General features: G+C 42.7%; 1 protein-coding gene across 1 annotated transcript; it reads left to right on the forward strand.

The window, feature by feature from the left end:
• Positions 1-2,897: 2,897 nt before the first annotated feature.
• Positions 2,898-7,841, forward strand: LOC119281884 (BEL1-like homeodomain protein 9). The gene is made up of 4 exons (XM_037562293.1): positions 2,898-4,157; positions 4,972-5,345; positions 6,610-6,670; positions 6,845-7,841. The coding sequence occupies exons 1-4, from the start codon at positions 3,471-3,473 to the stop codon at positions 7,448-7,450; spliced, it is 1,728 nt and encodes a 575-aa protein (XP_037418190.1). The 5' UTR covers positions 2,898-3,470; the 3' UTR covers positions 7,451-7,841.
• The last annotated feature ends 17,845 nt before the right edge of the window (positions 7,842-25,686 follow it).

Here is a 25,686-nt window from a genome sequence, read left to right on the forward strand (position 1 = left end):
TCTACAAATGTGTTTAGATGGGACACGGCATCCTCATCAGGAGTACCGGAAAATTGGTCTTTCATAACAAGATTCAGCAAAGCGGCATTAATATCACAAGACTTCGCACTAGTGGCGGGAGGAGCAATCGGGGTACTAATAAAATTATTAGTAGTAGCATTGGAAAAATCACAAAATTTGGTATTTCTTGAGACATCGTGACTACACAAACAAGACTGAAAGCAAACAAAAGATCTGGCAAGAAAAAGGCAAACAAAAAAGAAGGCATTTTTTTGTGAAGTGGGGGAGATGAAAACGGGAGGCAAATGGAAAATAATATAAATTGTAAGGAGATGAGATTTGTGATTAGGAACCTGATAGATGTTGATGATGTCTCCTTTGGCGTGGCTTGAATTTGCGTCGGTATTTCCCGAAAGAGGAAGGGACGATGCATCACAACTATGGCAAGTATTTCCCTCAGTTATAAAACCAAGGTTATCAATCCAGAAGGATAACCAAGCAACACTATGTAAACGGTACCTGCACAAAGAACAAATACTTGCAACCCGACGCGTAAGAGGGTTTGTTAATCCCTCCACGGTAAAAAGATAGATTAAATTGTATGTAATTGGATAAATAGATCTAGTAAGAACGCAAAAAAGTAAAGAAAAGTGTAGCAAGATACTTTTTGGGTTTTTGAAATAATAGATCTGAAAACAATATGATAAAAGATAGACCCGGGGGACCGTAGATTTTACTAGTGGCTTCTCTCGAGAAAATAGCATACGGTGGGTAAACAAATTACTATTGGGCAATTGATAGAAGATCAAATAATTATGACGATATCCAAGGCAATGATCATGTATATAGGCATCGTGTCCAAGATTAGTAGACCGGCTCCTTCCTGCATCTAGTACTATTACTCCATACATCGACCGCTATACAACATGCATCTAGTGTATTAAGTTTATGGAGAAACAGAGTAATGCAATAAGAACGATGACATAATGTAGACAAGATCTATTCATGTAGGAATCGACCTCATCTTTTTATCCTTAATAGCGACGATACATGCGTGCCTCGCTACCCCTTTTGTCACTGGGTGGGGACACTGCAAGATCGAACCCATCACCGCGGACAGGTTTCATGGAATTAAAAGTTAAGATATGTTTTTCAATGACCTCAATATCACTATGTCCATCCACGTTAACATTACACAATATTTGTGTGTGTCCCACAACCTAAACAAACTTCACGCACATGTGCCACATCATTAGCTATTCCTCCCCTATGCCTTTTCTCTCCGGGGCCTAACCGTTCCATAATGATGCACAAGTAAACAAACCACCCCACACACACACACACACACACACACACACACACACACACACACACACACACATATATATATATATATATATTACTAATTACTTGAATTTCCAAATACATTGTTTTTGTCGTTACATATAATTGATGACTATGAGAGCTACAAATCTCAATGGCAATTGTTTTGTTAAATCTAAGTTGCCTTAGATTTTTTTTAAGTATAAGTCGATGTCCTAAGTCATATGATATCCCCGTGTGATGTGGTTGACACACCGACAACAAAAATCAAGATTAGATAATATGGTTGACTCCATTGATACGAGAAAATCTTCAGTGACTCGCAAAAACAGAGAGAGAATCTTCAGTGGCTCGCAAATAAAGAGAAAATCTTGAGTGACTCGGAAAAGAAAGAGAGAAAATCTTCAATGATTCGCAAAAAAAGAGAAAATCCTCATATGACTTAGTAGAGACTACATGGCCCAATCCGCAGTAGTGGTTTGTAGCACAAGCAACAAAATCGATAAAAATAGATGAGTAATGGATGGCTAGGAGGTTCAAATGTGTGACTTGAAGTTCCTCAGGTAACTTGGTGAGTCTTAAGAGGTCACGCGTGGCGAGATTGTAGCCATTAACAAGGTACTCAAAATCCCCACTAAGTTTTGCATGTGCAGCTTCATTCAGTTATTGCAAAGCTATATTTTGTTTTGCCACCTCTAGAGACATTTCATAAGGAACACTTTTCTTGCAGGAGATTTTTTTGTCAATAATTCTATTTGTAGCTCTCTCGTGATGATTATGCTCGAGGTGCTTCACATTCTCCTTTTTTAGGGTCTTCGGCCCATCTGCGCATCTCTCACATCCCACTAAGAGAGGACATGAGATCTTGTAACCTCTCAAGCGCCTTACCACAAAGAGGTTTCGTGGATTTAAAAGCTAAGATCTCTTTTTCAAGGACCTCATTATCACTATGTTCATCGGCGTTAACATCGCATAATATTTTGGTGTGTCCCACAAGCTAAACAAACTTGATGCACATGTCATTTCATTAGCTTTTCCTCCTCTATGCCTTTTCTCTCCGGGGCATAATCGTTACATAATGATGCGCAAGTAAACAAACCACCCCACATATACATTAGTAATTGGTTGAATTTTCAAATACATTGTTTTATTTGTTACTATGACATACTCCCTCCGTCCCAAGATAAGTGTCTCAAGCTTAGTACAAATTTATACTAAAGTTGGTACAAAATTAAGACACTTATTTTGTTTAGCTTGTGGGACATAAATTTCAATGGAAATCGTTTTGTTAAATCTAAGTTGTCTTAGATTTTGTTTAAGTCTAAGTCGTCTGATATCTTTATGTGGAGTTTTGTTGGGTACACACCGACAACAGAAAATCAAGATTAAATCATCTTGTCGACACCATTGATATGAGAAAATCTTCAATGACTCGCAAAATAAAAGGAGAAAATCTTCTCCAGTGAACTATTCCTATGTAGACCGGGGGAAAAACCCACGGACCGCTCCGCTCCCTCGGCGTCGGCGTCCATAAAACCTGGCAGAGCCTCCTGCCCGGCGCCGGAAGTACAAAACCCACTACCCCTGGCAGGCAGCCTGGCTCTCCCCTCGCTCTCGCTCGGGTCATCCATCTCGTCCATCCACCTCCTCTTCCTCACTCACTCACACGAACGAGCAGACCAGACCAGCACCAACTCCCTTTCTGCCTTTCTCTTTCACTGCTCACCATTTCCCGTCGCCCTCCTCCCTCCTTCGCCTCATCCTCTGCCGCGGCTAGCCTAGCTGCTGCGCGCACCTTTGCAGAAAGAGAGAAAGGAAAGGCACCCCGCCCGAACCCAGCCCGACGCCACCACCAAAAACGCACAAAAGCAGAGGGACATCAGATCAGGTCGGCCGATCGAGCGCGCGGCGACGAACCCCTGCCAGTGCTCCCCCCCGGCCAGGCGCTCGCAAAGTGCGGGAGCCGCTGCCTTCTCGATCTCCCCTCCCCCTTCCTGTCCTCCACCCCTCCCTCTCTTTCTCTCTCCCTTACTCTCTCCAGGGCGTCTAGCCAGGTAACCGAGCTACGTCGCGCGGCCTCCGAGGCTGGGCGAGCTGAGCTTACCTACGTACGCGCGCACGTACACGGCCGCGCCGCCGCCATCGCCATGTCATCAGCCGCTGGCGGGTACGGGGGCGGCGCCGAGCACCAGCACCAGCATCAGCAGCACCACCAGCACCAGCTGCTGCTTGGCCAGGCCGCCGCGGGGCAGCTCTACCACGTGCCGCAGCATAGCCGCCGCGAGAAGCTGCGGTTCCCGCCGGACCCGGCGGACTCCTCCTCGCCCACGCCGGGCGCCTGGCCGCCGCCCACGGTGCCCTTCTACTCCTACGCCTCCTCCTCCTCCTCCTACTCGCCGCACAGCCCCACGCTGGCGCACGCCCACAACCAGCTCCTGGTCCACGGGATGCCGGCAGGAGCCCAGATCCCGAGCCAGAACTTCGCGCTCTCGCTCTCCTCGTCCTCCTCGAACCCTCCGCCCCAGCAGCGGAGGCACCTCGCCGGTGCCACCGGGCCGTATGGCCCCTTCACGGGCTACGCAGCCGTGCTCGGCCGCTCCAGGTTCCTGGGCCCCGCGCAGAAGCTGCTGGAGGAGATCTGCGACGTCGGCGGCCGGCCCTCGCAGCTGGACCGCTGCTCCGACGACGGGTTGCTCGACTTGGATGCCATGGACGCCGCCGGCGACGTCGGCCACGAGATGGACAGCAGCGACCGCGCTGCCGCTGAGGGCGTCACGGTCTCCGGCGCCGAGCAGCAGTGGAGGAAGACTAGGCTCATCTCCCTCATGGAAGAAGTGAGTTATCAATCATACTATGTAGCCTCTAAATTCCCTTCTCTTCATGCATCTTTCTCTTCCGTTCCCATGTCATAATTATTTTCTTCTTCGTGGAGAAGAATCTGACCAACATCTCATGGTCACATCACGGATGCAGCTTGTGAATCTTTATTCACTGTGGTTCCACAGCTTATTTCTTGTGCTCTCGATTTGATGGTGGTTGATATGTATGGATCATGATATCTGCTCTTTTGGATATATTTCTTTGCTTATTATATGCCTCACTTATTGTTGCACTGTTGGTGTTGAACAATTATTTTCTTTTGGTCTTCTTGTAAAACTAGCAGCAACTTGATCTGGAGTCGATGATCAAAGAGTTGCACACAGTAGTGGTTCATGAACATGAAATTAGAACAGCCAAATTCCACAGTATGCTCTAATTTTATTTCATAAAAAAATTCAAGTTGCTGCTTTCTAAGATTCCTAGAGTTTGTCCTCTTTCAGCATGGTTCTATACTCATCGATGTAAAGCTGTAAGATTCTGCTGTCCATGTAGTCCCAGCTTCTTGCTTTTTCTTCATAAAAGCATAGTACACACTGGTTTAAGTTAGCTCAGGAAAGTTGTTTCCCTTCATGTAATCATAGCTAGGTCAATAATTTTGAAGTGACATATGATCTGGTAGTGTGCACACATCTACACACGATAATCCGTTTCTTTCAAACAACTCATCTGTACAACTTCTTACCAAGATTGTAGGTGTTTATTGGCTGCAACAACTAAGGCAGTCCCACTTATTATCTCTGTTCTAACACAAGCACAACAATCTTGTAGGTTTGCAAGCGATACAGGCAATACTACCAGCAGCTCCAAGCCGTGATCTCCTCGTTCGAAACCGTCGCCGGGCTGAGCAACGCCGCCCCCTTCGCCTCCATCGCTCTCCGGACGATGTCGAAGCATTTCAAGTATCTCAAGAGCACCATACAGAGCCAGCTGCGCAACACCAGCAAGGTGGCCGCCGGGAAAGACAGCCTTGGCAAGGAAGACATGGCCAACTTCGGGCTCATGGGCGGCGGCGCCGCCCTTATGAGGGGAAGCAACGCCAACGCGTTCAGCCAGCCCCACAACATTTGGCGGCCTCAGAGGGGACTCCCCGAGCGCGCGGTGTCGGTCCTTCGCGCCTGGCTGTTCGAGCACTTCTTGCATCCGTGAGTACATGGCATGTCCTCCATCATATTTGATTTCGTGTTCATAACATGGAGCTGCACTATGCAGTTCTTGAAATATACTCCCTCTGATTCCGTAATACTTGTCTTTGAACTAAAACCATGACAAGTATTATGGAACGGAGGGAGTAATTACGATGGTATCTTAGCTGTACCTGCAGCTGGCAAATGCGAATGTTTATACCCATAGTAGGGTAGCAGTGACATGACATGCCATTATGATATGCTGCAAGTGCAACTAACAAACGATTCCTTCTAGTGTGAGCATCGTTCATAGATCCGAGACATGGGATAAATGCCTGAGATAGTGTGCAAGCACAAGCAAACCTATGGCTTCAGATCGTTTGCTTTACTGAAAGTTTATAAATCTTATTTTCGTGGGCACCCACTGTCCACTGAAATTGCGGATTAGCTCGCCACTGTTTTAGTGCATGCAATCTAACAGGAGAAAAGGAATTTTGTAGAAGTGGGGGGAAATCCTTCCGTAAAACTAGATCTGTGTCGACTGTCGATTGGTACCGTATGATAAGAAGAACGCTCAACTATCATTAAATGCATGTCTTTTGGGGGGTTCCAGCATGGGTCCCACTTGAAATTTAGTTTCTGACGATTGTACACCAACTAAACAGTGGGTTCTCTTTGCATCTAACTTATAGGCTAGGCACCAAATCTAAAAACGATGTCACTATATCTTTGCCGCTTTTGTTAGTGGTGGTCAATTCTCGTCGATCTGATGATTTGATGGAGACTGCACTGCAAATAACATATACTCCCTCTGTCTCGTAATATAAGATGTTATTACAACCGAAGATGAGATGAGACGGAGGAAGTAGACATGTCAAATAGGGTGCATCCATGCTTTATCAGCTTTCTGTATTTTGTTACTAGCAATATAAGTGTGTACTATAGAAAAACTTGTTCTTTCACACTTATTTTATTTCCTATATATTTCCTAGTGTAGACTTGTACACCTGTGTTCATAAAATGCCGGTTTGAGTGAGTTACTGTTCCTGAGTTTACAATGTGATTTTTCCTAAACTTCTTAACTGAACTAATTTGTTGTCATAAGATATCCTAAATGAATAGAGCACATAATGACATGCTAGCTTTTAGGTCTAAATGGCGTAATGTAACTTCAAAACAATGTCCAGTTTTTTTACGAAGCTTCTAGTTAACCTGTAAAGATGTTGCTGCCTGCCCGAATGGTTCTGTATTTGCCATCCCTCTAATGCTTGGTGCTTTCCAGGTACCCAACTGATAGCGACAAGCAAATGTTGGCTAAGCAGACAGGCTTAACGAGGAATCAGGCAAGTAACCATTTCATGTTTCCAGTGATTCCAATGTAACTCTTCATGCCATGCTGGCTTCTAGCAAGATCTCTTAGCACCAAGCACATACTACTTGTACTATAAAATGAGCAAGTTATAGAACTTTGAAAACATTGCCTGCCTGATGATCTTGAAACATTTCATGGTGGGCAGGTCTCAAACTGGTTCATCAACGCAAGGGTTAGACTCTGGAAGCCAATGGTGGAAGAAATCCACAACCTGGAGATGCGGCAGGGGCACAAGAGCTCGGCCGCCGACAAGAATCAGCTCGGCGCGCAGCAGCAAACCCAGCAGCACTCGCCGGACAGCAGCGGGAGGCCCTCCGATCCTTCGAACTCGCAGCAAGGGCAAAGCAGCAGCATGTCACAGGGCCGCGGCGCCCACCACCACAACGCCTCTCGGCACATCCAGAGCGAGCTCTCCCCGATGACCCACGACATGGCGGGACAGGTGAGCTTCGCGTACAACGGCGGCGGGATGGCCGCGCACCACCACGGCAGCATGGCACTTTCGCACCCCCAGCATGTGGAAGGCGGCGCTGGGAGCAGCGGCGGCGTCTCCCTCACCCTCGGCCTCCACCAGAACAACCGGGCCTACATCGCCGAGCCCCTGCCGGCGGCGCTCCCGCTCAACCTCGCGCACCGGTTCGGGCTGGAGGACGTCAGCGACGCCTACGCGATGGCGGCCTCGTTCGGAGGCCAGGACCGGCACTTCACCAAGGAGATGGGCGGCCATCTGCTCCATGACTTCGTCGGGTGATCGATGAACAAACACATGCATGGTTGCTCCATTGCTGGGCTCGTCAGCATGCAGCAACATGCAGATGAGATATTGTATGCTGGCTGATCTGGTCCACGTGTATTGTACTAGAAGTAGGATGATGAAGGAAAACAAGCTGGGTGCATTGGTACATATGCCTCTCGCGTAGGCCCTGGAATGCTGTCAATATTTGACACAGTGGGGCTACATCGAGAGCATGCAGTGCAGAGAGAAGCACTACCTTTAAAAGGCTGTTGTAGCACGCAGTTCTTCCCTATTTGTTCTGATCCTAGATTAAGCTGCCTTATTAACCCTGTATCCCCCCCATTGATCGACTTGCATATGCGAGTGCTCCCACCGTGGCAAATAAAGGGTGCTCCATTTATGAATTTATCTTTATTAGCTAGGCTGCAAATTTTATCTGTCATCACAGTAATCTAAAGATTCTACTCTACAGCATGCAGCTAGTGAGTGCCGAAGCTTCAACGTGTATTGTAGCACTAGAATATGACTGTGGACTGGATAGATAGATAGATAGCCTTATCTTCTCTGATCTTGCGTAGTTAGCCTTTCCCATGTACCCGTATTAAACTAAGAAATCAGGTGGTGGGGTGTTTAACGAGTGATCTTGTTGCATCCTTAGATGGAGTAGCCTCCTAAAGTCTGGACAAGACATGATTTTGCCCCAGCTGCTGAACTTTCGCTGGCATCCTTCCTCTGTTAACCACCCTAACAGCAACTGTCAGGGCTGATCCGTGCCTACTGTACGCTCCTTGATCAACGCACTAAACAACTCGCCGTTTACTGGCCATGGGGAAGGCGCCATGATGAAGAAGGGTTCTTTTTTACTTCTCCCCATGGTGAAAGAAAAGGCCCATGTTACCTGGGATCGGTTCTCCACGGCCCTCGGTTCCGCAGCATCTGATTTGACGTACGCTTTGGTGACTGGTGAGTGAGTACTGCCACTCCAGTATGAACAGCTGGGGGGCTCCATGGAGCTGCTTCTTTTTTGCGTGGCGGGGATCCATGCACGTCACTGACCACCTGCTCTACTACTACCACTTCTCACCCAAAAAGTAACCACTGCTCTTGGTTAAAAAGGGCACTGTTTCTTGCTGGGGTGCTGCTAAACTTTCTTTTCTAGCTATAGGCTCTGCATGCGTTGCGTTGCGTTGCATTGCATTGCATTGCCCTGGTGCAGCATGCATGGATGTATAATTGGCCTCTGATTCTGCATGCCTACTGAAGAAATATCATGCGCTGCCTTTTGCCACCCCCATGGCCATGGAATCCATGGATGGATGGAGATAAAGCTGGTGGTAGGAAAAGACTGGGAGGAGTAGGAGGGGTATGGGCTATCATTGCCACTCATGGAAGGGGAACTCGAGTTTAACTCGCAGCTCCATCATTTATGTTTGAGAGAGGAAACAAAGGCGTGCTGCCTGCATCTGCATCTGCATGCCAAGAAGTATATTCCTCCTTCTTTTCTCTTGTTTTTGTTCTTGATTGAGGTGAAAGAGAACCAGACGTGGGTGCAACTCAATTGTCAAATCCAATTCACGTATTACGTACTGCCTCACGTCAACACCCCCGGCTTGAGCTCTAAGCATCTTGGGCACAGGGGAAGGTGATGGGACACCGGGTGTGCTGGTCTTAGGTGCTTTCTTCCTGAATTTTGTTGTCAATTTTGCTGTCTCAGCAAGCTGACGGCTTATATTTGCATTCCATCATATCTAATATCTTTTCGACTACCTACGGAGGTTATAAGAACGCTCTTCAAACAGTTTAATTTTTTATTTTGGTGAATTGTAGGGCCTCTTTGATACAAAAAATTGCAAAAATGCAGAAACAGGAAATACATGGACTGAAATGTAATGCACAACTGAAGAAGTTGCATGACCAGTCATGCTGGTCTGCCAAATTTTCCAAATAAAGTGGTTAAGAATTTAAATGTATCTTACCGCGAGGTGAACCCCAATGATTCAACTGAAGATATTATTGGCAAGAAGAAGGCCACGGAGGGAGGGAAGGCAACTGTGAAAAAGGGAAACACCACTGGTGCCGTGAGTTGCGAGCTTATATGCTAGTGAAAATGTTGGAATTTATGATAGCTTTTGGAGAGAAAAAAGTGTCTTCCCTTGCTCTTATCACCTTGTAATAAGATGGAATCTGAATTAACTCGGTTGATGTATGATTTTGAGTTGAACTTCAAGTCTTTTGATGTCTCTAAAAATTTATATTCATGAGAAAGTTTCAGTTTGCTTGATCCTTGTTTCCTAATGGACAGTACTCAGAACATCCTAAACTAGAATATAAAGGAATTAACTCCAGTAATAAGTGGCTTGCTCTTTGTAACAAGATAGAGGAGTGTGGCTTTTCCATTATTTGCTAACAAGAAACTAAGAAATAACATTTTGACGGTGCATACTTAAAGAACTTTTGCCCAAGGAGATTCAATTTTTTGACTTTGTGCCTTACGTGCGAGCTTCTGGGATTTATTATCATCTGGAATGATAGTATATTTAGACAAACTCTATTCCAAAATGAATTCTCTATTTCCATCCATTTTCCCTCAAGTTGGGTTCTTACAAACATCTATAGGCCTTGTAAAGGGGAAGCTAGAACCAATTTCATCAATTGGTTCAAAGATATAGATACCAGGTGACACTGAATGGTCATTGTGGGTAACTTCAATTATATTAGATACCCTCATAATAGGAATATTGGCAATAGTGATACTAACAATATGTTACAGTTCAATGAGGCCATGAATAACTTAGCTCTTGTGGAAGTCCCCCTTAAAGGCAGAAATTTTATTTGGTGGAATGTGCATGAAGCTCCTTTTTTAAAGACTAAGTTGTTTTTTTTACCCCAGAAAGCTGGACAACTAATTACCCAAGTACTATTGCTTTGCCTCTTTCAAGACCTATATCTGATCATACCCCCTGCTTTATGCAGATCGGTACTTCTGTTCCCAGATTCACTATTTTTAGATTTGAGAACTATTGGTTGCAGCATCATGACTTCAGAAATATGGTTCAAAATATATGGGATCAAGATGTTCTAGAAGTTGATAATGCCAAGATCATCACAGAAAAGTTCAAGAGGCTCAGGAAACGATTGAAAATCTGGTAAAAAAATCTCTCCAACCTTTGTACAGACATAAAGGTTGCTAATGAGATCATCTTTCGATGGGACCTAATTGAGGAATACAGAAATTTAAGCACAGTTGAAGCTAATGGTAGAGCTATAATTAATGAACACCTACATAAGCTGCTTTCCCATCATAATATTTATTGGAAACAGAGGGCCACGATTAGATGGGTCAAGTGAGGTTACCAAGTTTTTTAAAGCACAACTATTAAACACATGCACAGCCAGATTTCTATGCTACAAGGTGAACATGGATCTGAACTATGATCACCTTCCCAAAGCTGCTCTACTCTGGAGGGCCTTTAAAGCTAGGATGGGATATTCCTATCCCACTAGTGATTTACTGTAGATCAACTCCCTAATTCACAAGCATGATGATCTCAGCTGTTTGGAGGCCCCCTTTTTTGATGATGTTGTATTACAACTTCCAAGTGATAAATCTTCTAGCCTGCTACCTCTTGAGCACAACGTTGGTTTTCCCTTAAAGAGGAAAGGGTGATGTAGTAAAGTAGCGTAAGTATTTTCCTCAGTTTTTGAGAACCAAGGTATCAATCCAGTAGGAGATCACGATCAAGTCCCACGCACCTACACAAACAAATAAGAACCTCGCAACCAACGCGAAAAAGGGGTTGTCAATCCCTTCACGGTCACTTACGAGAGTGAGATCTAATAGATATGACAAGATAATATTTTTGGTATTTTTATGATAAAGAGAAATAAAAGATGCAAAGTAAAATAAAAGACAATAGAAATAACTAAGTATTGAAAGATTAATATGATGGAAGATAGACTTGGGGGCCATAGGTTTCACTAGTGGCTTCTCTTAAGAGCATAAGTATTACGGTGGTAAACGAATTACTGTCGAGCAATTGATAGAATTGAGCATAGTTATGAGAATATCTAGGTATGATCATGTATATAGGCATCACGTCCGAGACAAGTAGACCGAAACGATTCTGCATCTACTACTATTACTCCACACATCGACCGCTATCCAGCATGCATCTAGAGTATTAAGTTCATAAGAACAGAGTAATGCTTTAAGGAAGATGACATGATGTAGAGGGATAAACTCATGCAATATGATATAAATCCCATCTTTTTATCCTCGATGGCAACAATACAATACGTATCGGTTCCCTTTCTGTCATTGGGATCGAACACCACAAGATTGAATCCAAAGCTAAGCACTTCTCCCATTGCAAGAAAGATCAATCTAGTAGGCCAAACCAAATTGATAATTCGAAGAGACTTGCAAAGATAAACCAATCACACATAAAAGAATTCAGAGAAGAATCAAATAGTGTTCATAGATAATCTGGATCATAAACCCACAATTCATCGAATCTCGACAAACACACCGCAAAAGAAGATTACATCGAATAGATCTCCAAGAAGATCTAGGAGAACTTTGTATTGAGATCCAAAGAAAGAGAAGAAGCCATATAGCTAATAACTATGGACCCGAAGGTCTGAAGTAAACTACTCACACATCACCGGAGAGGCCATGGAGTTGATGTAGAGGCCCTCCGTGATCAATGCCCCTCCGGTCGAGCTCCGGAAAAGGCCCCGAGATGGGATCTCTTGAGTACATAAGGTTGCGACGGTGGAATTAGGTTTTCATGGTGCTCCTGGATGTTTGGGGGGTATGTGGATATATATATAGGAGGATGAAGTACGTCGGTGGAGCAACGGAGGGCCCACGAGGGCGGAGGGCACGCCCAGGGGGGTAGGCGCGCCCCCTGCCTCGTGCCTTCCTCCCTTGTTTCTTGACGCCCACTCCAAGTCTCCTGGATCACGTTTGTTGAGAAAATCATGTTCCCGAAGGTTTCATTCCGTTTGGACTCCGTTTAATATTCCTTTTCTTCGAAACCCTAAAACAGGCAAAACAACAACAATTTGGGATGGGCCTCTGCTTAGTAGGTTAGTCCAAAAATGATATAAAAGTGTAAAATAAAGCCCATTAATATCCAAAATAGATAATATAATAGCATGGAGCAATAAAAAATTATAGATACGTTGGAGACGTATCAAGCATCCCCAAGCTTAATTCTTGCTCGTCCTTGAGTAGGTAAATGATAAAAGAAGAATTTTTGATGAGCATGAGTCATGGATATAGCACTATAGGTGGAATATAATGGTGGTTGTGGAGAAGACAAAAAGGAGAAGATAGTCTCACATCAACTAGGCATATCAACGTGCTATGGAGATGCCCATCAATAGATATCAATGTGAGTGAGTAGGGATTGCCATGCAACGGATGCACTAGAGCTATAAGTATATGAAAGCTCAAAAAGAAACTAAGTGGGTGTGCATCCAACTTGCTTGCTCACGAAGACCTAGGGCAATTTGAGGAAGCCTATCATTGGAATATACAGGCCAAGTTCTATAATGAAAATTTCCCACTAGTATATGAAAGTGATATCATAGGAGACTCTCTATCATGAAGATCATGGTGCTACTTTGAAGAACGAGTGTGGAAAAAGGATAGTAACATTGTCCCTTCTCTCTTTTTCTCTCATTTTTTCTTTGGGCCTTCTTCTTTTATTTTTGGCCTCTTTTCTTTTTTTTCGTCCGGAGTCTCATCCCGACTTGTGGGGGAATCATAGTCTCCATCATCCTTTCCTCACTTGAGACAATACTCTAATAATGATGATCATCACACTTTATTTACTTACAACTCAAGAATTACAACTCAATACTTAGAACAAGATATGACTCTGTGTGAATGCCTCCGGCGGTGTACCGGGATGTGCAATGATGCATGAGTGACATGTATGGAAGAATTATGAATGGTGGCTTTGCCACAAATACAATGTCAACTACATGATCATGTAAGCAATATGACAATGATGAAGCGTGTCATAATAACAGAACAATGGAAAGTTGCATGGCAATATATCTCGGAATGGCTATGGAAATGCCATAATAGGTAGGTATGGTGGCTGTTTTGAGGAAGGTATATGGTGGGTTTATGGTACTTGCGAAAGTTGCGCGATACTAGAGAGGCTAGCAAAGATGGAAGGGTGAGAGTGCGTATAAACCATGGACTCGACATTAGTCATAAGGAACTCACATACTTATTGCAAAAAACTACAACTTATCAAAGCAAAGTATTACACGCATGCTCCTAGGGGGGTAGATTGGTAGGAAAAGACCATCGCTCGTCCCCGACCGCCACTCATAAGGAAGACAATCAATAAATAAATCATGCTCTGACTTCATCACATAACGGTTCACCATACGTGCATGCTACGGGAATCACAAACTTTAACACAAGTATTTCTCAAATTCACAACTACTCAACTAGCATGACTCTAATATCACCATCTCCATATCTCAAAACAATTATCAAGTATCAAACTTCTCATAGTATTCAACGCACTTGTATGAAAGTTTTTATTATTGCCATATTGTTCTAAAGGACACTCAAAATAATATAAGTGAATCATGAGATATCAATTATTTCTATAAAATAAGACCACCACCGTGCTCTAAAAGATATAAGTGAAGCACATAGAGCAAAAACTATACGGCTCAAAAGATATAAGTGAAGCACATAGAGTATTCTAATAAATTCCCAATCATGTGAGTCTCTCTCAAAAGGTGTGTACAGCAAGGATTATTGTGGTAAACTAAAAAGGAAAGACTCAAATCATACAAGACGCTCCAAGAAAAATACATATCATGTGGTGAATAAAAATATAGCTCCAAGTAAAGTTACCGATAGACGAAGACGAAAGAGGGGATGCCTTCCAGGGCATCCCCAAGCTTAGGCTTTTTGGTGTCCTTGAATTTTACCTTGGGGTGCCATGGACATCCCCAAGATTAGGCTCTTGCCACTCTTTGTTCCATAATCCATCAAATCTTTAACCAAAACTTGAAAACTTCACAACACAAAACTCAAAATAGAAAATCTCGTGAGCTCCGTTAGCGAAAGAAAACAAAACACTACTTCAAGGTTCTGTAATGAACTCATTCTTGATTTATATTTGTGTTAAACCTACTGTATTCCAACTTCTCTATGGTTTATAAACTCTTTTACTAGCCATAGATTCATCAAAATAAGCAAACAACACACGAAAAATAGAATCTGTCAAAAACAGAACAGTCTGTAGTAATCTGTAGCTAACGCAAACTTATGGAACCCCAAAAATACTAAAATAAATTTCTGGACGTGAGGAATTTATCTATTAATCATCTGCAAAAAGAATTAAATAAATATCACCTTCCAAATAAAAATGGCAGCGATTCTCGTTAGCTCTAAAGTTTCTGCTTTTTACAGCAAGATCAAAAAGACTTTCGCCAAGTCTTCCCAACGGTTCTACTTAGCAAAAACACTAATTAAACACAAAAAACACAATCAAAACAGAGGATATATAAATTATTTATTACTAAACACGAGCAAAAAGCAAGTAATAAAAATAAAATTGGGTTGCCTCCCAACAAGCGCTCTTCTTTAACGCCCCTAGCTAGGCATAAAAGCGAAGATAGATCTAGGTATTGTCATCCTTGGTAAGCAATCCATAAGTGGGTCTCATAATAGATTCATATGGTAATTTAATTTTCTTTCTAGGGAAGTGTTCCATGCCTTTCCTTAATGTAAGTTGAAATTTAATATTCCCTTCCTTCATATCAATAATTGCACCAATCGCTCTAAGGAAAGGTCTACCAAGAATAATAGGACATGAAGGATTGCAATCTATATCAAGAACAATGAAATCTACGGGCACATAGTTCCTATTTGTAACAATAAGAACATCATTAATTCTTCCCATAGGTTTCTTAATAGTGGAATCCGCAAGATGTAAGTTTAAAGAACAATCATCAAAATCACGGAAACCTAGCAAATCACATAAAGTTTTTGGAATCATGGAAACACTAGCACCCAAATCACACAAAGAATAACACTCATGATATTTAATTTTAATTTTAATTGTAGGTTTCCACTCATCATAATGTTTTCTAGGGATAAAAACTTCCAACTCAAGTTTTTCTTCATAAGATTGCATCAAAGCATCAACGATATGTTTAGTAAAAGCTTTATTTTGACTATAAGCATGAGGAGAATTTAGCACGGATTGCAACAAGGAAATACAATCTATCAAAGATCAATTATCATAATTAAATTACTTGAAATTAAAATAGTGGGTTCATTGATATTTAAAGTTTTGACCTCTTCAATCCCACTTTTAACAATTTTTGTATCAAGATCTAAAAACTCCGAATTTTTGGAATGCCTTCTAGGTAAAGGTGGCTCATATTCAGTCCCATCAATATCAAGATTCATATTGCAAAACAAAGATTTAATAGGGGACACATCAATAACTTTTAGATCTTCATCCTTATTATCATGAAAACTAGAAGAACATGCTTTCACAAAGCAATCTTTCTTAGCACGCATCCTAGCAGTTCTTTCTTCGCACTCATCAATGGAAATACTCATGGATTTGAGAGACTCATTGATATCATGCTTAGGTGGAATAGATGTTAGTTTCAAAGAATCAACATCAAGAGAAATTCTATCCACGTTCCTAGCCAACTCATCAATCTTAAGCATTTTTTCTTCAATCAAAGCATTGAAACTCTTTTGCGAAGTAATAAATTCTTTAATATTAGATTCAAAATCAGAGGGAATTTTATTATAATTTCCATAAGAATTGTTGTAGGAATTACCATAATTATTAGAGGAATTACTAGGAAACGGCCTAGAATTAAAATTACCTCTATACGCGTTATTACCAAAATTGTTCCTACCAACAAAATTCACATCCATAGATTCATTATTATTCTCAATCAAGGTAGACAAAGGCATATCATTAGGATCAGTAGGAGCACTCTTATTAGCAAACAATTTCATAAGTTCATCCATCTTTCAACTCAAAACATTAATTTCTTCAATTGTGTGCACTTTTTTACTAGTAGATCTTTCAGTGTGCCATTGAGAATAATTAACCATAATATTATCTAGGAGTTTGGTAGCTTCTCCTAAAGTGATTTCCATAAAAGTTCCTCCTGCGGCCAAATCTAAAAGATTTCTAGAAGCAAAGTTCAATCCGGCATAAAAAATTTGTATAATCATCCAAAGATTCAAACCATGTGTAGGGCAATTACGTATCATTAATTTCATCCTCTCCCAAGATAGTGCAACATGTTCATGATCAAGTGGCTTAAAATTCATAATATCATTTTTAAGAGAGATGATCTTAGCGGGAGCAAAAACTTATATATAAAAGCATATTTGCACTTATTCCATGAATCAATACTATATTTGGGCAAAGACGAAAACCAAGCTTTAGCACGATCTCTAAGCAAAAACAGAAATAGCTTCAATTTAACAATATCATTATCCACATCTTTCTTATTTTGCATATCACACAAATCAACAAAGTTGTTTAGACGGGTAGCAGCATCTTCACTAGGAAGGCCAGAAAACGGATCTTTCATGACAAGATTCAGCAAAGCAGTATTAATTTCACAAGATTCAGCATCGGTAAGTGGAGCAATCGGAGTTCTAATAAAATCATTGTTGTTGGTGTTGACAAAGTCACACAATTTAGTATTATCTTGAGCCATCGTGACAAGCAAGCAATCCAACACACAAGCAAACAAGAAACGGGCAAAAAGGCAAATAGAAAAAGAGAAGGGGAACGGAAACAGAGGGAGAGAGAAAAGAGGGCGAATAAAATGGCAAGGGTGAAGTGGGGAAGAGGAAAATGAGAGGCAAATGGCAAATAATGTAATGCGAGGGATAAGAGTTTGTGATGGGTACTTAGTATGTCTTGACTTGACTTGACTTGGCGGGAATCTCCCCGGCAACGGCGCCAGAAATCCTTCTTGCTACCTCTTGAGCACTGCGTTGGTTTTTCCTTGAAGAGGAAAGGGTGATGCAGTAAAATAGCCTAAGTATTTCCCTCAGTTTTTGAGAACCAAGGTATCAATCCAGTAGGATATCACGCTCAAGTCCCACCCACCTACACAAACAAATAAGAACCTCGCAAACCAACGCGAAAAAGGGGTTGTCAGCCCCTTCACGGTCACTTACGAGAGTGAGATCTGATAAATATGATAAGATAATATTTTTGGTATTTTTATGATAAAGAGAAATAAAAGATGAAAGTAAAATAAAAGGCAATATAAATAACTAAATATTGGAAGATTAATATGATGGAAGATAGACCCGGGGTCCATAGGTTTCACTAGTGGCTTGTCTCAAGAGCATAAGTATTACGGTGGGTAAACGAATTACTGTCGAGCAATTGATAGAATTGAGCATAGTTATGAGAATATCTAGGTATGATCATGTATATAGGCATCACGTCCGAGACAAGTAGACCGAAACGATTTTGCATCTACTACTATTACTCCACACATCGACCGCTATCCAGCATGCATCTAGAGTATTAAGTTCATAAGAACAGAGTAATGCTTTAAGGAAGATGACATGATGTGAAGGAAATATGCCCTAGAGGCAATAATAAATTTATTATTTATTTCCTTATATAATGATAAATGTTTATTATTCATACTAGAATTGTATTAGAACATAATACATGTATGAATACATAGACAAACAGTATGTCACTAGTATGCCTCTACTTGACTAGCTCATTGATCAGAGATGGTTAAGTTTCCTAACCATAGACAAAGTGTTGTCATTTGATTAATGAGATCACATCATTAGGAGAATGATGTGATTGACTTGACCCATTTCGTTAGCTTAACACCCGATCATTTTAGTATGTTGCTATTGCTTTCTTCATAACTTATACATGTTCCTACGACTATGAGATTATGCAACTCCCGCTTACCGGAGGAACACTTTGTGTACTACCAAACGTCACAACGTAACTGGGTGATTATAAAGGTGCTCTACAGGTGTCTCCAAAGGTACTTGTTGAGTTGGCATATTTCGAGATTAGGATTTGTCACTCCGATTGTCGGAGAGGTATCTTTGGGCCCTCTCGGTAATGCACATCACTTAAGCCTTGCAAGCATGGCAACTAATGAGTTAGTTGCGGGGTGATGTATTACGGAACGAGTAAAGAGACTTGCCAGTAAGGAGATTGAAATAGGTATTGAGATACCGACGATCGAATCTCGGGCAAGTAACATACCGATGACAAAGGGAACAACGTATGTTGTTATGCGGTCTGACCGATAAAGATCTTGGTAGAATATTTGGGAGCCAATATGAACATCCAGGTTCTGCTATCGGTTATTGACCGGAGACGTGTCTCGGTCATGTCTACATAGTTCTCGAACCCGTAGGGTCCGCACGCTTAACGTTTCGATGACAGTTATATTATGAGTTTATATGTTTTGATGTACTGAAGGTTGTTCAGAGTCCCGGATGTGATCACGGACATGACGAGGAGTCTCGAAATGGTCGAGACATGAAGATTGATATATTGGAAGCCTATGTTTGGATATCGAAAGTGTTCCAGGTGAAATCGGGATTTTACCGGAGTACCGGGAGGTTACCGGAACCCCCCGGGGACTTAATGGGCCTTAGTGGACCTTGGTGGAAAGAGAGGAGAGGCGGCCAGGGCATGGGCCGCGCCCCCTCCCCCCTAGTCCGAATAGGACAAGGAGAGGGGGCGGCGCCCCCCTTCCTTCTTCTCCTCCACCTCTTTCCCCTCTCTCTCCTAGTCCAACAAGGAAAAGGGGGGAGTCCTACTCCCGGTAGGAGTAGGACTCCTCCTGGCGCGCCCCTCTCTAGGCCGGCAGCACCCCCCCTTGCTCCTTTATATATGGGGGCAGGGGCACAACATAGACACAACAATTCATCGTTTGATCTTTTAGTCGTGTGCGGTGCCCCCCTCCACTATAGTCCACCTCGATAATACTGTGCTTAGGCGAAGCCCTGCGTCGGTAGAACATCATCATCGTCACCACGCTGTCATGCTGAAGAAATTCTCCCTCAACACTCGGCTGGATCGGAGTTCGAGGGACGTCATCGGGCTGAACGTGTGCTGAACTCAGAGGTGCCGTACGTTCGGTACTTGATCGGTCGGATCGTGAAGACGTACGACTACATCAACCGCGTTGTTCTTCCGCTTCCGTTTTCGGTCTACAAGGGTACGTGGACAACACTCTCCCCTCTCGTTGCTATGCATCACCATGATCTTGTGTGTGCGTAGGATTTTTTTTTTGAAATTACTACGTTCCCCAACAGTGGCATCCGAGCCTGGTTTTATGCGTAGATGTCATATGCACGAGTAGAACACAAGTGAGTTGTGGGCGATATAAGTCATACTGCTTACCAGCATGTCATACTTTGGTTCGGCGGTATTGTTGGATGAAGCGGCCCGGACCGACATTACGCGTACGCTTACGCGAGACTGGTTCTACCGGCGTGCTTTGCACACAGGTGGCTGGCGGGTGTCAGTTTCTCCAGCTTTAGTTGAACCGAGTGTGGCTACGCCCGGTCCTTGAGAAGGTTAAAACAGAACCAACTTGACAAACTATCGTTGTGGTTTTGATGCGTAGGTAAGAACGGTTCATGCTAAGCCCATAGCAGCCATGTAAAATTTGCAACAACAATGTAGAGGACGTCTAACTTGTTTTTGCAGGGCATGTTGTGATGTGATATGGTCAAGACATGATGCTAAATTTTATTGTATGAGATGATCATGTTTTGTAACCGAGTTATCGGCAACTGGCAGGAGCCATATGGTTGTCGCTTTATTGTATGCAATGCAATCGCCATGTAATGCTTTACTTTATCACTAAGCGGCAGCGATAGTCGTAGAAGCATAAGATTGGCGAGACGACAACGATGCTACGATGAAGATCAAGGTGTCGCGCCGGTGATGATGGTGATCATGACGGTGCTTCGGAGATGGAGATCACAAGCACAAGATGATGATGGCCATATCATATCACTTATATTGATTGCATGTGATGTTTATCTTTTATGCATCTTATCTTGCTTTGATTGACGGTAGCATTATAAGATGATCCCTCACTAAATTGTCAAGGTATAAAGTGTTCTCCCTGAGTATGCACCGTTGCGAAAGTTCTTCGTGCTGAGACACCATGTGATGATCGGGTGTGATAGGCTCTACGTTCAAATACAACGGGTGCAAAACAGTTGCACACGCGGAATACTCGGGTTAAACTTGACGAGCCTAGCATATAACAGATATGGCCTCGGAACACGGAGACCGAAAGGTCGAGCTTGAATCATATAGTGGATATGATCAACATAGTGATGTTCACCGTGAAGGAAATATGCCTTATATCACGATAAATGTTTATTATTCATGCTAGAATTGTATTAACCGGAAACATAATACATGTGTGAATACATAGACAAACAGAGTGTCACTAGTATGCCTCTACTTGACTATCTTGTTGATCAAAGATGGTTATGTTTCCTAACCATAGACATGAGCGGATCACATCATTAGGAGAATGATGTGATTGACTTGACCCATTCCGTTAGCATAGCACTTGATCGTTTAGTTTGTTGCTATTGCTTTCTTCATGGCTTATACATGTTCCTATGACTATGAGATTATGCAACTCCCGTTTACCAGAGGAACACTTTATGTGCTACCAAACGTCACAACGTAACTGGGTGATTATAAAGGTGCTCTACAGGTGTCTCCGAAGGTACTTGTTGGGTTGGCGTATTTCGAGATTAGGATTTGTCACTCCGATTGTCGGAGAGGTATCCCTTGGCCCTCTCGGTAATGCACATCACTTAAGCCTTGCAAGCATTGCAACTAATGAGTTAGTTGCGGGATGATGTATTAAGAAACGAGTAAAGAGACTTGCCGGTAATGAGATTGAACTAGGTATTGAGATACCGACGATCGAATCTCGGGCAAGTAACATACCGATGACAAAGGGAACAATGTATGTTGTTATGCGGTCTGATCGATAAAGATCTTCGTAGAATATGTGAGAGCCAATATGAGCATCCAGGTTCCGCTATTGGTTATTGACCGGAGACAAGTCTCGGTCATGTCTACATAGTTCTCGAACCCATAGGGTCCACACGCTTAAAGTTTCGGTGACGATTGTATTATGAGTTTATGTGATTTGATGTACCGAAGGTAGTTCGGAGTCTCGGATGAGATCGGGGACATGACGAGGAGTCTCGAAATGGTCGAGACGTAAAGATCGATATATTGGACGACCATATTCGGACATCAGAAAGGTTCCGAGTGATTCGGATATTTTCGGGGGTACTGGGGAGTTACGGGAATACGAGGAAGAAGTAATGGGCCTCATGGGCCAAGTGGTGGAAGAGAGGAGGCAGGGCGCGCGGCCCCCTAGCCCAAACTGAATTGGACTAGGGGGCCGGCCCCCCTTTCCTCCTTTTCCTCCTTCTCCTTCCTTCTCCTTCTCCTCCTTCCTTTCCTCCTCCTAGTAGGAGTACGAAAGGGGAGTCCTACTCCTACTAGGAGGAGGACTCCTCCTCCTGGCGCGCCCATAGAGGGCCGGCCAGCCTCCCCCTCCTCCACTCCTTTATATACGGGGGCAGGGGGCACCCCAAAGATACAACAATTCATCTCTTGATCTTTTAGCCGTGTGCGGTGCCCCCCTCCACCATAATCCACCTCGGTCATATCGTAGTGGTGCTTAGGCGAAGCCCTGCGTCGGTAGAACATCATCATCGTCAACATGCCGTCGTGCTGACGAAACTCTCCCTCAACACTCGGCTGGATCGGAGTTCGATGGACGTCATCGAGTTGAACGTGTGCAGAACTCGGAGGTGTCGTGCGTTCGGTACTTGATCGGTCGGATCATGAAGACGTATGACTACATCAACCGCGTTGTGCTAACGCTTCCGCTTTCGGTCTACGAGGGTATGTGGACAACACTCTCCCCTCTCATTGCTATGCATCACCATGATCTTGCGTGTGCGTAGGAATTTTTTGAAATTACTATGTTCCCCAACAGTGGCATCCGAGCCAGGTTTTATGCGTTGATGTAATATGCACGAGTAGAACACAAGTGAGTTGTGGGCGATATAAGTCATACTGCTTACCAGCATGTCATACTTTGGTTCGGCGGTATTGTTGGATGAAGCGGCCCGGACCGACATTACGCGTACGCTTAGGCGAGACTGGTTCTACCAACGTTCTTTGCACACAGGTGGCTGGCGGGTGTCAGTTTCTCCAACTTTAGTTGAACCGAGTGTGGCTACGCCCGGTCCTTGCGAAGGTTAAAACAGCACCAACTTGACAAACTATCGTTGTGGTTTTGATGCGTAGGTAAGAACGGTTCTTGCTCAGCCCGTAGCAGCCACGTAAAACTTGCAACAACAAAGTAGAGGACGTCTAACTTGGTTTTGCAGGGCATGTTGTGATGTGATATGGTCAAGACGTGATGAGATATAAGTTGTTGTATGAGATGATCATGTTTTGTTGAAGTTATCAGCAACTGGCAAAAGCCTTATGGTTATCTCTCTATTGCATAAGATGCAAGCGCCAAATAATTGCTTTACTTTATCGTTATGCGATAGCAATAGTTGCAAGAGCAATTGTTTGCGAGACAACCATGTGATGACACATTGATATAGATCAAGATGATGGAGATCATGGTGTCATGTCGGTGACAATGGAGATCATGACGATGCTTTGGAGATGGAGATCAAAGGCACAAGATGATGATGGCCATATCATGTCACATATTATGATTGCATGTGATGTTTATCTTTTATACATCTTATTTTGCTAAGTTCGGTGGTAGCTTTATAAGATAATCTCTCACTGAATTATCAAGGTATAAGTGTTCTCCCTGAGTATGCACCGTTGCGAAAGTTCTTCCTGCTGAGACACCACGTGATGATCGGGTGTGATAGGCTCTACGTTCAAATACAACGGGTGCAAAACAGTTGCACACGCGGAATACTCATGTTAAACTTGACGAGCCTAGCATATAACAGATATGGCCTTGGAACATGAAGACCGAAAGGTCGAGCGTGAATCATATAGTAGATATGATCAACACAGTGATGTTCACCATTGAAACTACTCCATCTCACGTGATGATCGGACATGGTTTAGTTGATATGGATCACATGATCACTTAGAAGATTAGAGGGATGTATGTATAAGTGGGAGTTCTTAAGTAATATCATTAATTGAACTTTAATTTATCATGAGCTTAGTCCTAGTAGTATTAGCATATCTATGTTGTAGATCAATAGCTCGCAATGTTGCTCCCAGTTTATTGTGTTCCTAGAGAAAAATTATGTTGAAAAATGTTAGTAGCAATGATGCGGATTGGATCCGAGATCTGAGGATTATCCTCATTGCTGCACAGAAGAATTATGTGTTTGATGCACCGCTAGGTGATAGACCTATTGCAGGAGTAGATGCAAACGTTATGAACGTTTGGCTAGCTCAATATGATGACTACTTGATAGTTTAGTGCACCATGCTTAACGGCTTAGAATCGGGACTTCAAAGACGTTTTGAACGTCATGGACCATATGAGATGTTCCAGGAGTTGAAGTTAATATTTCAAGCAAATACCCGAGTTGAGAGATATGAAGTCTCCAACAAGTTCTATAGCTAAAAGATGGAGGAGAATAGCTCAAGCAGTGAGCATGTGCTCAGATTGTCTGGGTACTACAACCAATTGAATCAAGTGGGAGTTAATCTTCCAGATAAAATAGTGATTGACAGAATTCTCTAGTCACCATCACCAAGTTAGTAGAACTTCGTGATGAACTATGATATGCAAGGGATAACGGAAACAATTCCCAAGCTCTTCGTAATGCTGAAATCGACGAAGGTAGAAATCAAGAAAAATATCAAGTGTTGATGGTAGACAAGACCACTAGTTTCAAGAAAAGGGCAAAGGGAAAGAAAGGGGACTTCAAGAAGAACGGCAAGCAAGTGGCTGCTCAAGTGAAGAAGCCCAAGTCTGGTCCTAAGCCTGAGACTAAGTGCTTCTACTGCAAAGGGACTGGTCACTGGAAGCGGAACTGCCCCAAGTATTTGGCGGATAAGAAGGATGGCAAAGTGAACAAAGGTATATTTGATATACAGATTATTGATGTGTATTTTACTAGTGTTCGTAGCAACCTCTCGGTATTTGATACTGGTTCAGTTGCTAATAGTAGTAAATCGAAACGGGAGTTGCAGAATGAACAGAGACAAGTTAAGGGTGAAGTGACGATGTGTGTTGGAAGTGATTCCAAGATTGATATGATCATCATCGCACACTCCCTATACTTTCGGGATTAGTGTTGAACCTAAATAAGTGTTATTTGGTGTTTGCGTTGAGCATGAATATGATTTGATCATGTTTATTGCAATATGGTTATTCATTTAAGTAAGAGAATAAATTGTTGTTTTGTTTACATGAATAAAACCTTCTATGGTCATACACCCAATGAAAATGGTTTGTTGGATCTCGATTGTGGTGATACACATTCTCATAATATTGAAGCCAAAAGATGCAAAGTTAATAATGATAGTGCAACTTATTTGTGGCACTGCCGTTTAGGTCATATTGGTGTAAAGCGCATGAAGAAAATCCATGCTGATGGGATTTTGGGATCACTTGATTATGAATCAGTTGATGCTTGCGAACCGTGCCTCATGGGAAAGATGACTAAGACTCCGTTCTCCGGAACAATGGAGCAAGCAACTGACTTATTGGAAATAATACATACTGATGTATGCAGTCCGATGAATGTTGAGGCTCGCAGCGGGTATCGTTATTTTCTGACCTTCACAGATGATTTGAGCAGATATGGGTATATCTACTTGATGAAACATAAGTCTGAAACATTTGAAAAGTTCAAAAACTTCAGAGTGAAGTGGAAAATCATCGTGACAAGAAAATAAAGTTTCTACGATCTGATCGCAGAGACAAATATTTGAGTTACGAGTTTGGTCTTCAATTAAAACAATGTGGAATAGTTTTACAAAATCGTGCCACCTGGAACACCACAGCATAATGGTGTGTCCGAACGTCATAACCGTACTATTATTGGATATAGTGCAATCTATGATGTTTCTTACCGATTAACCACTATAGTTTTGAGGTTATGCATTAGAGACAGCTACATTCACGTTAAATAGGGCACCATCTAAATCCGTTGAGACGAC

The sequence above is a fragment of the Triticum dicoccoides genome, chromosome 1A (assembly GCF_002162155.2).
Source record: "Triticum dicoccoides isolate Atlit2015 ecotype Zavitan chromosome 1A, WEW_v2.0, whole genome shotgun sequence".
Taxonomy (NCBI): domain Eukaryota; kingdom Viridiplantae; phylum Streptophyta; class Magnoliopsida; order Poales; family Poaceae; genus Triticum; species Triticum dicoccoides.